The sequence below is a fragment of the Chiloscyllium plagiosum genome, chromosome 19 (assembly GCF_004010195.1).
Source record: "Chiloscyllium plagiosum isolate BGI_BamShark_2017 chromosome 19, ASM401019v2, whole genome shotgun sequence".
In the NCBI taxonomy this organism is placed as follows: Eukaryota; Metazoa; Chordata; class Chondrichthyes; order Orectolobiformes; family Hemiscylliidae; genus Chiloscyllium; species Chiloscyllium plagiosum.
The window spans coordinates 52,062,150-52,075,518 of NC_057728.1; the positions used below are offsets into that span (position 1 = coordinate 52,062,150).

The 13,369-nt window shown below is 40.0% G+C and overlaps 1 protein-coding gene across 1 annotated transcript in view; it reads right to left on the reverse strand.

Moving 5' to 3' along the window:
• Positions 1-350: 350 nt before the first annotated feature.
• Positions 351-13,369, reverse strand: part of endouc (endonuclease, polyU-specific C) — a 34,076-nt gene continuing 21,057 nt past the window's right edge. The window contains exons 5-7 of the mRNA XM_043709863.1: positions 9,096-9,208; positions 4,475-4,628; positions 351-2,965 (exon numbers count right to left, since the gene is read on the reverse strand). Coding sequence (XP_043565798.1) covers positions 2,702-2,965; positions 4,475-4,628; positions 9,096-9,208 — 531 coding nt within the window. The 3' untranslated portion in view covers positions 351-2,701. The remainder of the gene's footprint in view (positions 2,966-4,474; positions 4,629-9,095; positions 9,209-13,369) is intronic.

The following is a 13,369-nucleotide window of genomic DNA, read 5'->3' on the forward strand; positions in this document are numbered from 1 at the left end:
TGTTGTACCAAAACTCAACTTGCTCAGCCTTTCGGACATAAAACCAAGAAACTCATTCAAGCAGGAAAGAGTCTTAATGCTGTGGCCAAACTTCCCAACTGACTCCACCAACAATGCAAGAACTAGTTAGTCAGCACATTTGTTGGATCATGCTGCTTGAAAATTGGTTGCACTATTTGTCTGTATAATTGTCAGCAGTTCAGCATTATTTGTGCAGGACTGAGCTGAGTCAAATTGAGTCACTGAGCCACAACAATGTGAGGCAAATGCAGAAAGGTATGACCACTTTAGATAGTCATGGCCAATAATCTTGAAATAATTGTGCTGAAATAAAATAAAGCAAGACTCACTTCTTTATAATGAACTTTATTTCAAAGTTATTAAAAAGGTGAACATGCATTGCAGGAACTGAACTATATGTCCAAAGAATGAACTTTGGTCAAATACATATTCCATGGTTCTGCTGAACTTTGAGAAATTAAGGCAAGGTGTTAACAAGCAGCAAAACTCGACCAATATTGTTTCCACTTGGAGGGGGAGGAAATAGAAATTTCTAATCAGCAAACTGTATTTACCAACATGTAGCTCTTTTCAGTACAGGTACACAATCCTTTATCCGAAATTCAGAAAGCTGAAACTTTTTCGTGGAGTGTGGAGTGTCATTTTGGTGTGACCCAACACCACACACACACTCGAACCACAACACTCAGGTGTGACATGCCAGCCTGGCCCCAGCACTGGCAGGCATTAATTCTGTCTCAGCGTTCGCACTATTCACACATGCGTCTGCTGTTCGGTAATTTTTTTTTTTTAACTTCACCGTGAAAATGCCATTTATTCTGAAATCAGAAAAATTCGGAATCCTGAAAAGCAACTGGCCCCAAGGATTTTGGATAAACGATTGAGTACCAGATTAGTGCTGGTCTACAAACAGAATAAGCTGCAAAACACAGCAGGTAGGTTAAGGATTTGGTTGGGATAAACGTGCAAATTGTCATAAAATCAGCTCCTTTGGAAAAACAAAGACTGAACCTTTACATGAGTAGAGTTTCCATAATGACCATGTGATGAATTATGAAAACTGCAAAACACGTTTTGATGAAAATTGAAAATGCAGGAGTGTAAAAAGCGAGAGCAGTTTTGAAACAGGTTTAGACGAACTTTGAAATGTTTTGATGCAGTTCAGGTCAGGAGTGAAGATCAGTGAGGCCTGGGATTGCAGCAGAAGCAATGTGGTTTCTGCAGAATTAAATTGATCACGATCTTTCAAAATCCCAATAAGTTTTGGGCCGGAGAAAGGTAAACCCAGTTTCAGGTAAACCCCAAACACCTTTAAGCATGGGTTTTCTTGTCTTCATCAAACTATCTAAAATTAAACTTCATAGATTGATTCAAACCTCAGTAATCCTTGGAAAGATGGCATTGAAAGTCATTAGTTACTGAAACCTGCGACAGTCAAACCCTCGCCATGTTTAAACACAAAGGGGTCTTTGAGCTGCTGTCACCTAAACCCCCACCAATTTCAATTCTTGGAAACAGCTCCGTGAGAAACAAAAGTTTCTTCCACAATTTTGGCACTTCAGAGACCGAGAAAAAGCCTAATCAAAGTTTAATTGAAAATATTTTACCTGGAAACTGAAAACATAAATAAAATGCAAGTTATTTTTAAAAGCAAATTGAAATATCAATAAATTGTGCATTTTAAAAACTTTAACAATTCAAACAATTTTTGTATAATAAAAAGTTCAATCTAACAAGCTGATATAGTTCCATTAATACAGGCTATGAAGCAGAGAAACACACAAGTATAATGCAGGGCTAACCCTTAAATCACTGACTAATTGTCATCAAAGCAGATACAGAATTTCAAGCTATGAAACAAATGCTCATCCATAGCAGAAAAAAGAAACTGCTGGCTGTAGGTTTACTTAAATGGATGAAGCTTCAATGATGGAATGAAAAGTGAACAACGTTTTCCTCCCAGTTTAAAATCACGCAGGAGTTTTACATCAGATTGATGTGAAAATGTGCAGCTGTTAGGTCATGTGGTGCAGTGAGGGTTAAAATGCACCAATTTCACTTCAAATGAAACAAATATTTCTGATCCCACTGGTCATGGAGAGATTGGTTGGTTTTCTAAGAGATATTAAGTGTGATGGCTTGTTACAGTAGGATTTAATTAACAAGGCAGGTAGGTGACACTTCTTTATTAGGAGGTCACAACGATTTTACTGTTTTAGACAGTTTGGATATTTGAGGACTGCAGCATTATCAGATCAAAAATTATCAAACTAAAATCCTGCAACAACATATTAAATTTAAAAAGCCAACCCCAACATGTAGAGATCTTGTGTGAAATGTGTTGATTTATGGGGACAGTTGCTGAAATGAATTCTGTGCTGAACGTTAAACTGAATTTTTTTTAAAAATCACCCGAATTTTGACTCAGAGATGGTCTCCTTTAGCACAGCATCAAATCCACTGAGTTCATATGGGAGTGCATTAATTGAGGATTCTGAACAAGAAGACGTTGCAAAATGTGCATTTTATACAATACAATGTTGCAACGACTTTGAGAAGATCTAACCAGAAAAAAAGACACTGAGCATCGACTATAATCTGCTTGTTGGACGGATGTTAATTCTGCAGACATTTGAGCAAACTGTAGACGACACTGAGGATTCCTGAGACTGCCACAGGTTCAGTCCAGGGGTATATTGTTGTTGCTGAGCAGCACCGGGTAGGAACTTCCAATGTACTTCCCGTGACGATACACGACAATTTGCAAATGGTATTCGTCCACCATTACCAGCTCCCGCGAGACTTTGGCCTGCGACAGGAGGAAGCAGATGGTGTAGACAGCGACCTCAAACTCAGGGCTCACTCCAATAAAGGAGCTGCCCACAGGTTTCACCATTGTCTTCCAGCTGAACTGCAGGTTCAAGACGTGATCATCTTCATCAGGCTGTAAGAAACCAGCAAACGAAAAACAAATATCAGTTAGATTCCACTGGTCGGCAGACATATACCCAAATCCATGATAATATATACCTTAGTAAAATTCAAAATATTCATTCACTCACTGCTGGCATTGCTGAGGGAGTTCAGTCTGAATCAAATCAAGAGCTCAACATGTCTAATTGGAGTAATATGCTATAAATCAAGCCCTGCTATTCCTGGAGACATTGCAAGAGTTAAAAATTTACCCATCCTCTCCACAGTACTTGACTTCTACATCAGTCCTTTCCTCTCTTCAGTCCACAAGAAAAATTAAAAAAGAAAGTTTTGCAAGTATGAAGGGTAAGCAAACAGAAATTAGTTTGTTTTACCATCAACTCAAGTTAAGGCAAGAGAAAAGTTGAGGCAATATCAATGTAGGGAAAGGCAACTCAGAGGAGCAATAAGGGACAGCACAGTAATATTACAGAGGGTAAAGGTCCATGCAAGGAATAATAATTTTAAAAAGTCTGAAATCACTGAAAATGCAGAGCATCCACAATACAATTGATGAACTCATGTCACAGATAGAGAGCCTTGGTTTAAATCTAATCACCACCACAGAGACATGGTTACAAAGTGTCCACAATTTGCAAATGGCATTCGTTGGGAAATACATGTTCCAGAGTACACCCCATTTTGAAAAGACAGGCAGATTGAAAAATGAGGGATAGCCATTATAATAAAGGATGATTTCTGAATCATTTGTGAGAAATGATCTTTTCATAGAAAAATTAGATGTGGAAACCATGAGGGTATAGGTTAGGAATAACAAGAGTTAGAAACAACTGATGGGAGTAGGCTCCCTAACAACAATTAAGCTGTGGGACAGAGCATTAAAAGAATAAATTATTGCAGTTTATAAAAGGCAACATAATAGTTGCAGTGGACAGCAATCCCCATACAAATTAGACCAAGCAAATTGGTAAAGGCTACCTTAAAGATGAGTTTGTCGAATGTTTGTGGGACATTTGTTTGAAGAAGCCAGTCAAGAATTTAAGCTACTTTAATGAGTCCGGATTTTTGGAATATTATAGTAAATGATCCATCAGGTAATAGTGATCACAATAAATGCATTTCACAATAATTTTCAAAACAAAATATTCTAATTACAAACAAGAATCTTAAATAAAACTGTAAGGTTTATTGGGTAAACAAATGAAAATGTTTGCTGGTTAACAAACACTAAGAAACTTAAAGAAACAATTCAGAATGATCAAGAAACATACATTCCATTGAAAACCTGAAACTCCGAGAAAAAGATGCATCCATGGTCACTAAGGAGGTTAAGGATATCATTAGATTAAAATAACATGCTTATAAAGGTTGCAAGAGTAAATCCGAGGATGACTGTTTTAGAAACCCAACAAAATACTACTAAAAACTAAATTAAGAAGGAACAACAAGAGAATGAGAATAAATTAAGAATTTGTTCCTTTGCCAACAATGTTAGGACATCAAGTGTAACTGCTCGCACCTTATTCTTGTCCTTCCTGGCCACAAAGCCTTTATAATCAATGTGATTGCGCTTCTCCTGCAGGTAGAATTGGACCCAGTTGTGTAGGCCCATAATCTCTCTCCCTCGTTTGGTCTCTCCCACAAACACATGCTCAAACCCTGAAGAATCTCGCCTGGAGGAACCAAATACACCAATAAAGCAGTCAAATGGTAATCTGTCACAGAAGTCATTTTTGACATTTCACAAAACCACAGTATTGTTTTAACATATAAGTAGTCCATTCGGCCCATTGTGTCTGCACCAGCTTTCCATCATGATTTAGTGCCATTCTCATGGCTTTTTTCCATGTCCTCTTATCAAATTTAAATTGAAATAATCATCCAATGCCCTCTTGAATGCCTTAATTGAATCTGCCTTTAGAACATTTCCAAGCAATGTGTTCTAAAAAAGTCACAAAGCTGATCCTTTTCTTTCGAATAAGCTGTTCCTTTTCCCAAGGATACTGTGTCATTGGTTTTTTCAGAAGGATCATAAACAGCTCTTGGCTCTGAGATGGCTAGTTTGCTACAGACATGAGAAAGGATTTTGACAGACCTTCTGTTAAATATAAAAGATGAGACTTCAGACCAAAGTGGTCATGTTTTAGAAGTGACCTGTACAATGAAAGGGAAATGGTCAGTTCTGAAAGCTGAGCAGTTCAGTCCAGAACTAATTAGGCAGTTCAGCTGTGTGGAAACAGGCTGCTAGACTCTCTCTACTTCTGTCCTTCTAACTTTAACCTGCAAGCATTTGTTTCATTTTTACTGTGTTTCAGTGGGTTTGCTTATTAGGACTATTGTGTATATTCAGAACAACATAATTAAGTCTAGTCTGGATAGACTGTGTTCCTTAGGGGTTCTTTATTATTTTCTTTGTGTTTCATTGTGTAATTTTGTGAATAAATTTTGTCTGTTTTTAAACCTGTTAGTCAACCTCCTAACTTACTCTGGGTAATTTTCACGATACACTTACCGAAACAAATTGCAAAATTATGATCTGGGCTGCCTGCTTAAGATTGTTTTGAGTGGTCTGGCCTAGTCCATAACAACCTCAATTACTCACTGTGTGAAAACGTCTTTTCTCACAGCACATTTGCTTATGTTCCAAATCACTATACAGCTGTGCCCTCTCATTCTTGATTCTCATATGAGCAGGAACAGTTTCTCCTTATCTACTCTACCCAGACCGAGTTTGAAAACTTCTATTAGACCTCCTCTTAACCTTCTTCTCTCCAATATATCCTCATAACTGCAGTTTCTCATCCATGGAACCATTTTTATTAACTGTTTCTGTACTTTCACTAGTGCATATGCATCCTTCCTATCAGGTGGCACCCAGAATTGTACACAACACTCCAGCTGAGGTCTAGCACGTATGTTGTGGTTCTGTTCGCCGAGCTGGGAATTTGTGTTGCAGACGTTTCCTCCCCTGTCTAGGTGACATCCTCAGTGCTTGGGAGCCTCCTGTGAAGCGCTTCTGTGATGTTTTCTCCGGCATTTATAGTGATTTGTATCTGCCGCTTCCGGTTGTCAGTTCCAGCTGTCCGCTGCAGTGGCCGGTATATTGGGTCCAGGTCGATGTGCTTATTGATTGAATCTGTGGATGAATGCCATGCCTCCAGGAATTCCCTGGCTGTTCTCTGTTTGGCTTGTCCTATAATAGTAGTGTTGTCCCAGTCGAATTCATGTTGCTTGTTACCTGAGTGTGTGGCTACTAAGGATAGCTGGTCGTGTCGTTTCGTGGCTAGTTGGTGTTCATGGATGCGAATCGTTAGCTGTCTTCCTGTTTGTCCTATGTAGTGTTTTGTGCAGTCCTTGCATGGGATTTTGTACACTACATTGGTTTTGCTCATGCTGGGTATCGGGTCCTTCATCCTGGTGAGTTGTTGTCCGAGAATGGCTGTTGGTTTGTGTGCTGTTATGAGTCCTAGTGGTCGCAGTAGTCTGGCTGTCAGTTCAGAAATGTTTTTGATGTATGGTAGTGTGGCTAGTCCTTTGGGTTGCAGCATGTCCTCGTTCCGTTGTCTTTCCCTTAGGCGTCCGTTGGTGAAATTGCGCGGGTATCCGTTTTTGGCGAATACATTGTGTAGGTGTTCTTCTTCCTCCTCTTTTTGCAGTTCTGGTGTACTGCAGTGTGTTGTGGCCCTTTTGAATAGTGTATTGATTCAACTTCTCTTGTGTGTGTTGGGGTGGTTGTTTTCGTAGTTCAGGACTTGGTCTGTGTGTGTGGCTTTCCTGTATACCTTTGTGGTGAATTCTCCATTAGGTGTTCTCTGTACCATCACGTCTAGGAATGGGAGTTGGTTGTCCTTTTCTTCCTCTCTAGTGAATCGGATTCCTGTGAGTGTGGCATTGAAGATCCAGTGTGTGTTATCTATTTCTGTGTTTTTAATGATGGTACAGAGAACACCCGAGTTACAAATCTTCTCACAAACTTTGTCTAACATGTATCCTATACAAGTTCAATATCATGTCTTTGCTTCTGTACTCTACGTCCCTATTAACAAAGCTGGGGACACTCTATGCTTTACTAACTGATCTTACTACCTGTCTTGTCACCTTCAATGATCTGTGCACATATAAAGTCAGGTTGTTCTACTCCTTCACCCCCTTTAGTATTGTACCCCTTATCTTATATTGTCTGTCCATGTTCTTCCCACCAAAATACATCACCTTATCCTTCTCTGCACCGAACTTCATCTACCACCTATCTGCCAAACCATCAAGTTATTTATATCCTTTTAAAATTCTACACTGTCAACTAACAATGCTTCCACATATCATCCACAAACATCCAGATCACTCATGTGTGTCAGGGAAAGGAAGCGTCCCTGAACCAAACCCTGGGGAACTCCCACCACAAATTTTCCACCAGCCCAAAAAAAATCCATTAACCACTATGACTAGGATGGTAGGTGCCTGGAACACGTTGCCAGCACAGGTAGTAGAGGCAGGCACTGTAGATTCATTTAAGATGCATCTGGTCAGATGCACGAGTAGGTGGGGAGCAGAGGGATACAGATGCTTCGGAATTGGGCGACAGGTTTGGACAGTGGATTTGGGTCAGTTCAGGCTTGGAGGGCTGAAGGGCCTGTTCCTGGTTGTAAATTTTCTTTGTGTTTTTGTTCTATTTGTACTCAGTCTTGTGACTCAGCTAATTCTGTATCCATTTGATACAAGCAATCTGCTGGAAGTCACAGGAGAAGAACTTTCCAGCTCTTGTGCTCTACCAGTGACAATAAAAAAAATCATCTAACGTATGTAACGAGGTCAGCCAGGTGGACCTCATAGATTACGAGATCACTGATTGGGCTGTTAGTCTGGTCCAGTTAGGGAGCCCTGGCTGACAGATATAAATAGGAGGGTCAGAAGTTCATGTTCATTCTGAGTGCTGGCTCTGGGGAAGCTGGATCAGTGTTGAGGTCTTGCTACATGGACATAAAGGGTGAGTTGGCATCAGGATACTGGGCTCTGAGGAGTTATTTCAGTGGCGACAAGAGAAAAGCATGTTCCTGAAGTAATTTGCTCGCAATAGTCATCTTTGAGTTGGGGTAAATACTTTTGGCATCCTGTTTGGAAAGCTTGACTCATTCAATCCTGTTGTTGAAGACTGGGCCCAGTGTGTGAAAAGAATGAGTTGTTTTTCGGGCAAATGACTTTGGGGCAGATGAAAGGCAATGATTAATTCTCCTGACAGCTTATGGACCCGTAGCTTTCTCAGTTATTAGGAGCCTAACTTTCTCTGAGGCACCAGATACTAAAGCCTTTCAAGAGTTGTCCAATTTAGTTAAATAGTATTATGACCCCAAGCCTCCGATTCTGAGATGCTACCAATTTTACTTGACAATTTGAGAATCGAGGAATACACATTGGGAGTTTTGATGAGTGTAAGAGGATTGGCAGGAGTATGAGACTTTGGTTTAACCCTTTCTGAGTTGCTAAGAGACCATGTGGCATGTGGGGTTAACGATGCAAACATACGTAAGTGCCTCCAGCTGAAGCCAAAGTGCATTTCAAACAAACACTACATCTGGCTTTGTCATTGGAAAATGTAGTCAAGATTAGAGTGGTGCTGAAAAAGCACAGCAGGTCAGGCAGCATCCAAGGAGCAGGAAAATCAACATTTCGGACAAAAGCCCTTAATCAGGAATGCCCAAAACATTGATTTTCCTGCTCCTCGGATGCTGCCTGACCTGCTGTGCTTTTCCAGCACCACTCTAATCTTGACTCTAATCTCCAGCATCTGCAGTACCCACCTCCACCATTGGAAAATGCAGCAAAGTGAAGCACATGAGTTGCAGGATATTCTGATGGAAGTGGACACCCTCACCAATCTGGGGTGAGTTGGCTTCTGGACAGGGAAAGAGTTCAGCATGAGAGGTGAAAATTGATGGTTATGCTAAACTATAGCTTTGCAATAAAACCCTTGTAGATCTCTAAGTCTTCCAACAAAAACAAAAATTGCTGGAGAAACTCAGCAGGTCTGGCAGCATCTGTGGAAGGAAATCAGAGTTAACATTTCGGGTCCGGTGACCCTTCTTCAGAATTGTATTTTGCTGCCTATTTCAATATTTTGCTCTCAAAGCAAAAAAAAAACATACCCTCGATTCCCTCCTCTGGAATACAGTTGAAACCAGACGTCATAAAGATGTTGCTTGAACCGTTGTGGGTCAGTTGATGTGAGATTTTTACTGGCAAGGTATTGATGAGTTAACTGAAAAGAGGATAATTATCAGAATTATTGTCAACATATTGGATGTCACAATCACTGCTCAGCTTAATTCACTGTTATTAAGGTCTTCTAAATTCATTGCAACTCAGACACAAGAGAGGGTATGGGGGCTATCTTTAAGCTAAATCAAGAACACAGAAGCCTTTGTCAGGAATAGATAAGACTTGTTCTGATTGTACAGGATTTTGGTGACACTACATCTGGAGTAAGTGTATAAGATTCTGGTCTCCTCTCCTCGGAAAGGATAGATTGTGTTGAAGGTGTCACAAAAAAGGGTTCACCAAATTAGTCACTGGGATCAGGGTGTTGTCCTATGATAAGGGGTGGAGCAAACTGACTATGTTCTCTGGGATTAAAAATAACAACAGGTCATCTGATTGAAAGGTACAAGGTTCTGAAGAAGCTTTAGGATAGTTGCTGGGAGGCATTTTACTCTGGAGGGGGATTTTGGAGTCTCTATTGCTGAATACATTGAAGCCTGGGTTAGACAGACCTTCAGTCTCTGAGGAGATCGAGGGATATAAGGAAAGGGTAGTTTAGTGGAGTTGAAGCATATTCAATATCATATTGAATGATGCAACAGGCTCAATGGGCTGAATGGTCTACTCCTGTTCCTATTTCTTGTCTTGAATAATGCTCTATGTGAAACAGGCATCCGATCGCATTAGCTTCCTGCCGTGTGGGTCAGAGTAACGTTCACTGCTCCCCCTGCCAGTCAATCATTAAAAGGTCATTGAACTTCAAAGTCCTGGTTACGAGAAAATGGACAAGCTTGGGTTGTTGTGTTTAACCAGCAAAAAAAGCTCCAAAATAAACTAACTTTAACATTATTCAAATGGTGCTTCCACACAGTGTCAGGTTAGGGAAGTGATCACAGCAAGAACTGTCAAAGAATTAAAAACAGAAACTCTGATAATTGTTTGGTCAGGAAGGTGAGTGAAGTTGCTAAGTACTGAAACACAAACACACAACACAGATAGCACCCTTGAAAATGCTAGGACACTAGACTTGTGAAACCAAAGAATGTGACTAAAAAGAAACCCAAGTTGTAGTGCTATATAAACATTCTGGAGTTCATATGATTAGTTTTGGCAACATGGAGAGACTTGGCAGATTTTGCTTCAGGAAATTAAGTTGGATGTAGTCCATGACGAGACACATTGTGCATAGCTTGTGAAAGCAGGAATTGGCAAAAGTTCTGAAGTTTACATCCCGGAATTACTCCTTCGACAAGCAGTGATTCCATTCATGACTAAAGTCTGGAATTTTCATCTTTTTCACCTGATGGGAAGAGATTGAAGTCCCTTACAGCTAGAGGTAACCCACTTGTAAGCTTCATTGTTCCTCAAATTGATATCCCTTGGTTGCAAAGTTCTCATAACAATTTTCACAACAGTTGTCAGCCCTGGTTTGCTTGGTAGACCCCTTATGTAATGAGTCAGAAGGTTGTACATTCTTTACCAATCCAAAGACTTGATCATTCAGGTTGATACTCCCATTGCAATACTGAGGTAGTATTACACTGTCAGAGAGTTGTATTATGGATGAGATGGTAAATGCATCAAAGTTACATGAATAGACCCTGGGCCTATTTTCAGAGAGGAGCTATCCCCAGTGCCCTGGTGAATATTTCTCTCTCAATCAATATAACTAAAACAGGCGATCTAATCAATATCACATTGCTGTTTATGGGAGTTTGTTGCATGCAAACTGGCTGCTGCAATTCTTACATTACAACAGTCACTTACTTTAAAAGGAATATACTTTGTGCAATTCTGATCTCCCTGTTATAGGGAGGATGTTGAGAAACTTGAAAGGGTTGAGAAAAGATCTACAAGGATGTTGCCAGTGTGGGAGCGTTTGAGCTATAGGGAGAGGCTGAACAGACTGGGATATTTTCTCTGGAACATCAGAGACTGAGGGGTGACCTTATAGAGGTTTAAACTTCATGAGGGGCCATGGATAAGGCAAATAAACAAGGTCTTTTCGCAGGGTGGGAGAGTCCAAAACTAGAGGGCATAGGATTAAGATGAAAAGGGAAAGATTTAAAAGGAACCTAAAGGCAACTTTTTCGTGCAGAGTGGAAAATGACTAATCCCTTTCAAAACTCATGGTAGAATTGGATATTAAGATCCCAAATGTCTGAGGCTTATGGTTTTATCATGCAGTGATGCAGAATATGTCAATCCTTTGACAGATTATTGGCAGCTCCAAAGGGGTTACTATAATGGACTATTGACAAGGGGTACTGCTGGGACCCAGAACCCGGTATATCTATATTTTCTACAACATTCTAAGTTGTCCCTAACCTTCTGGACAGCAATGATCACCCTTTTGGTTTATACTGCCTTCATGTGACTGCTCAAGATTGTTTTAAACATAATAAGGCTTGTTTTGCTTTTTCTTGACACAACAGAACTTTCTGGAAATTCACATTTCAGCATCAACTGATTTCACCACGCACTCCCCTCAGAAAAATCTAATACTAAAATGAAAGACCCAGCTGGATTAAGTAAATGAACCAAAACCAAAGGAAATGATTGTTCATAAGCCTCCCCTGGCGTAATACTGAAGATCTTGGCCATAAAAATACTGATCAGGCCAAAATTTACACTGGGGAAATAGCACAGGTGCTCGAGAGTTACATAAAAATAAAACAAAGAACTGTGGATGTTGGAGATCTCAAATAAAAACAGGAACATCAACAGTTTCTCCAGCAATTTCTCTTTTTGCACCGAGAGTTACATGATGGGCTTAGCATGAAATTGATGGGCTGAATTGCCTCCTTCTGTCCAGTAATGAAGCTGTAATTACGCCACATGCATCGTAAAGCTACAATCTCAAAATCATACAATACAGCAGGATGCTATTCTGCACCTCAAAGTACGTCTCATCAATTAGATCCACGCTCCTGATCTTTCCCTGTAGTTTTGCAATTATTTTCCTTTCAAGTATTTATCTAACTTGCTTGGAAAGCTTCCCATCTGATTCTCTTCCACTGTCCTTTCAGGTGGTTCCCTCTGATAATAACAACCCAGTGTATACATTTGTTATCTCTCATGTCATTTCTCGTTGTGTTAAACCTGCATCGTTATTAAATTTTCTAGAATTACATTTGGTCCATGCTTTTTCCTTTCTTTTATCCACCATACCCCTAACCCCCAAAAGTTGTGTTTCAACTTTCTCCCCAGAAACACTGCTGTTGTATGTAGGAAATTTGGAATATCCAGGCAACTTTCAAAACAGCTAAATAAAGCAAAAAGGCCATTATCAGTCTTTGGCCCAATAATTAGATTAATAAGCAAAAGAATATCACTGTCCTCAGGTACTTGTACATATTTCAGGATGACTACGCTCCTTTGAACGATGAACACATTGCTCCAAATTCCAACCAAATCTTGGATTTTTCCACATCTAACCTCAATTGCTCTGACTTGTGTCTTTACTTTGCATTTTCCCAGCTCTTCACCCCACCTGTAGTGGCTGTGTCTTCAGTCCTACCCAAGTTGTCACACCCTTTGACCTCTTTCAAGGTGCTTTTTAAAACCTAACATTCTAATCAAGATTTTGAGGATTCCTTCAAACATAAAATCCATTTTCATTTATGTCCCGATGAAGCCTCCTGAAACATGTTTCCACATGGAATCAATCTTCCGACTAAATTCAGGGATCAGCGACTCTGCAAGATGAGAACCATGGTACTATTGTACCAATGCAACATATTATTCTTCAGCTAAAGTTGACTCTTTGATGCTACAAAGTCAAATTCATGAAAAGCAAACAAACAGTCATTGATAGTACCGAACTTGAGTATTGCTGAAAAACAAGACTTTCTTTTCAAATCGTTCCATTGTGCATTCATTAGGACAGTCACGAGAATACTAGAGTAGAGGGGAACAACATTTGCTGAAACAGCCTGTTAATTGGTTAGCAATTGTACTGCGATTGGTACAGGCGATCCCAGGGAGAATGCATTGGTTATATGATTGTTTAAATTTAAACTAAACTTGGCAGGTAACTGGTGGTCATCACCTATGAACCTATGAAGAGTCACCAGACTCAAAACATTAAGTCTACTTTCTTCCCACAGATGTTACCAGACCTGCTGAATTTCTGCTTTTGTTTCAGATCCCCAGCATTGGC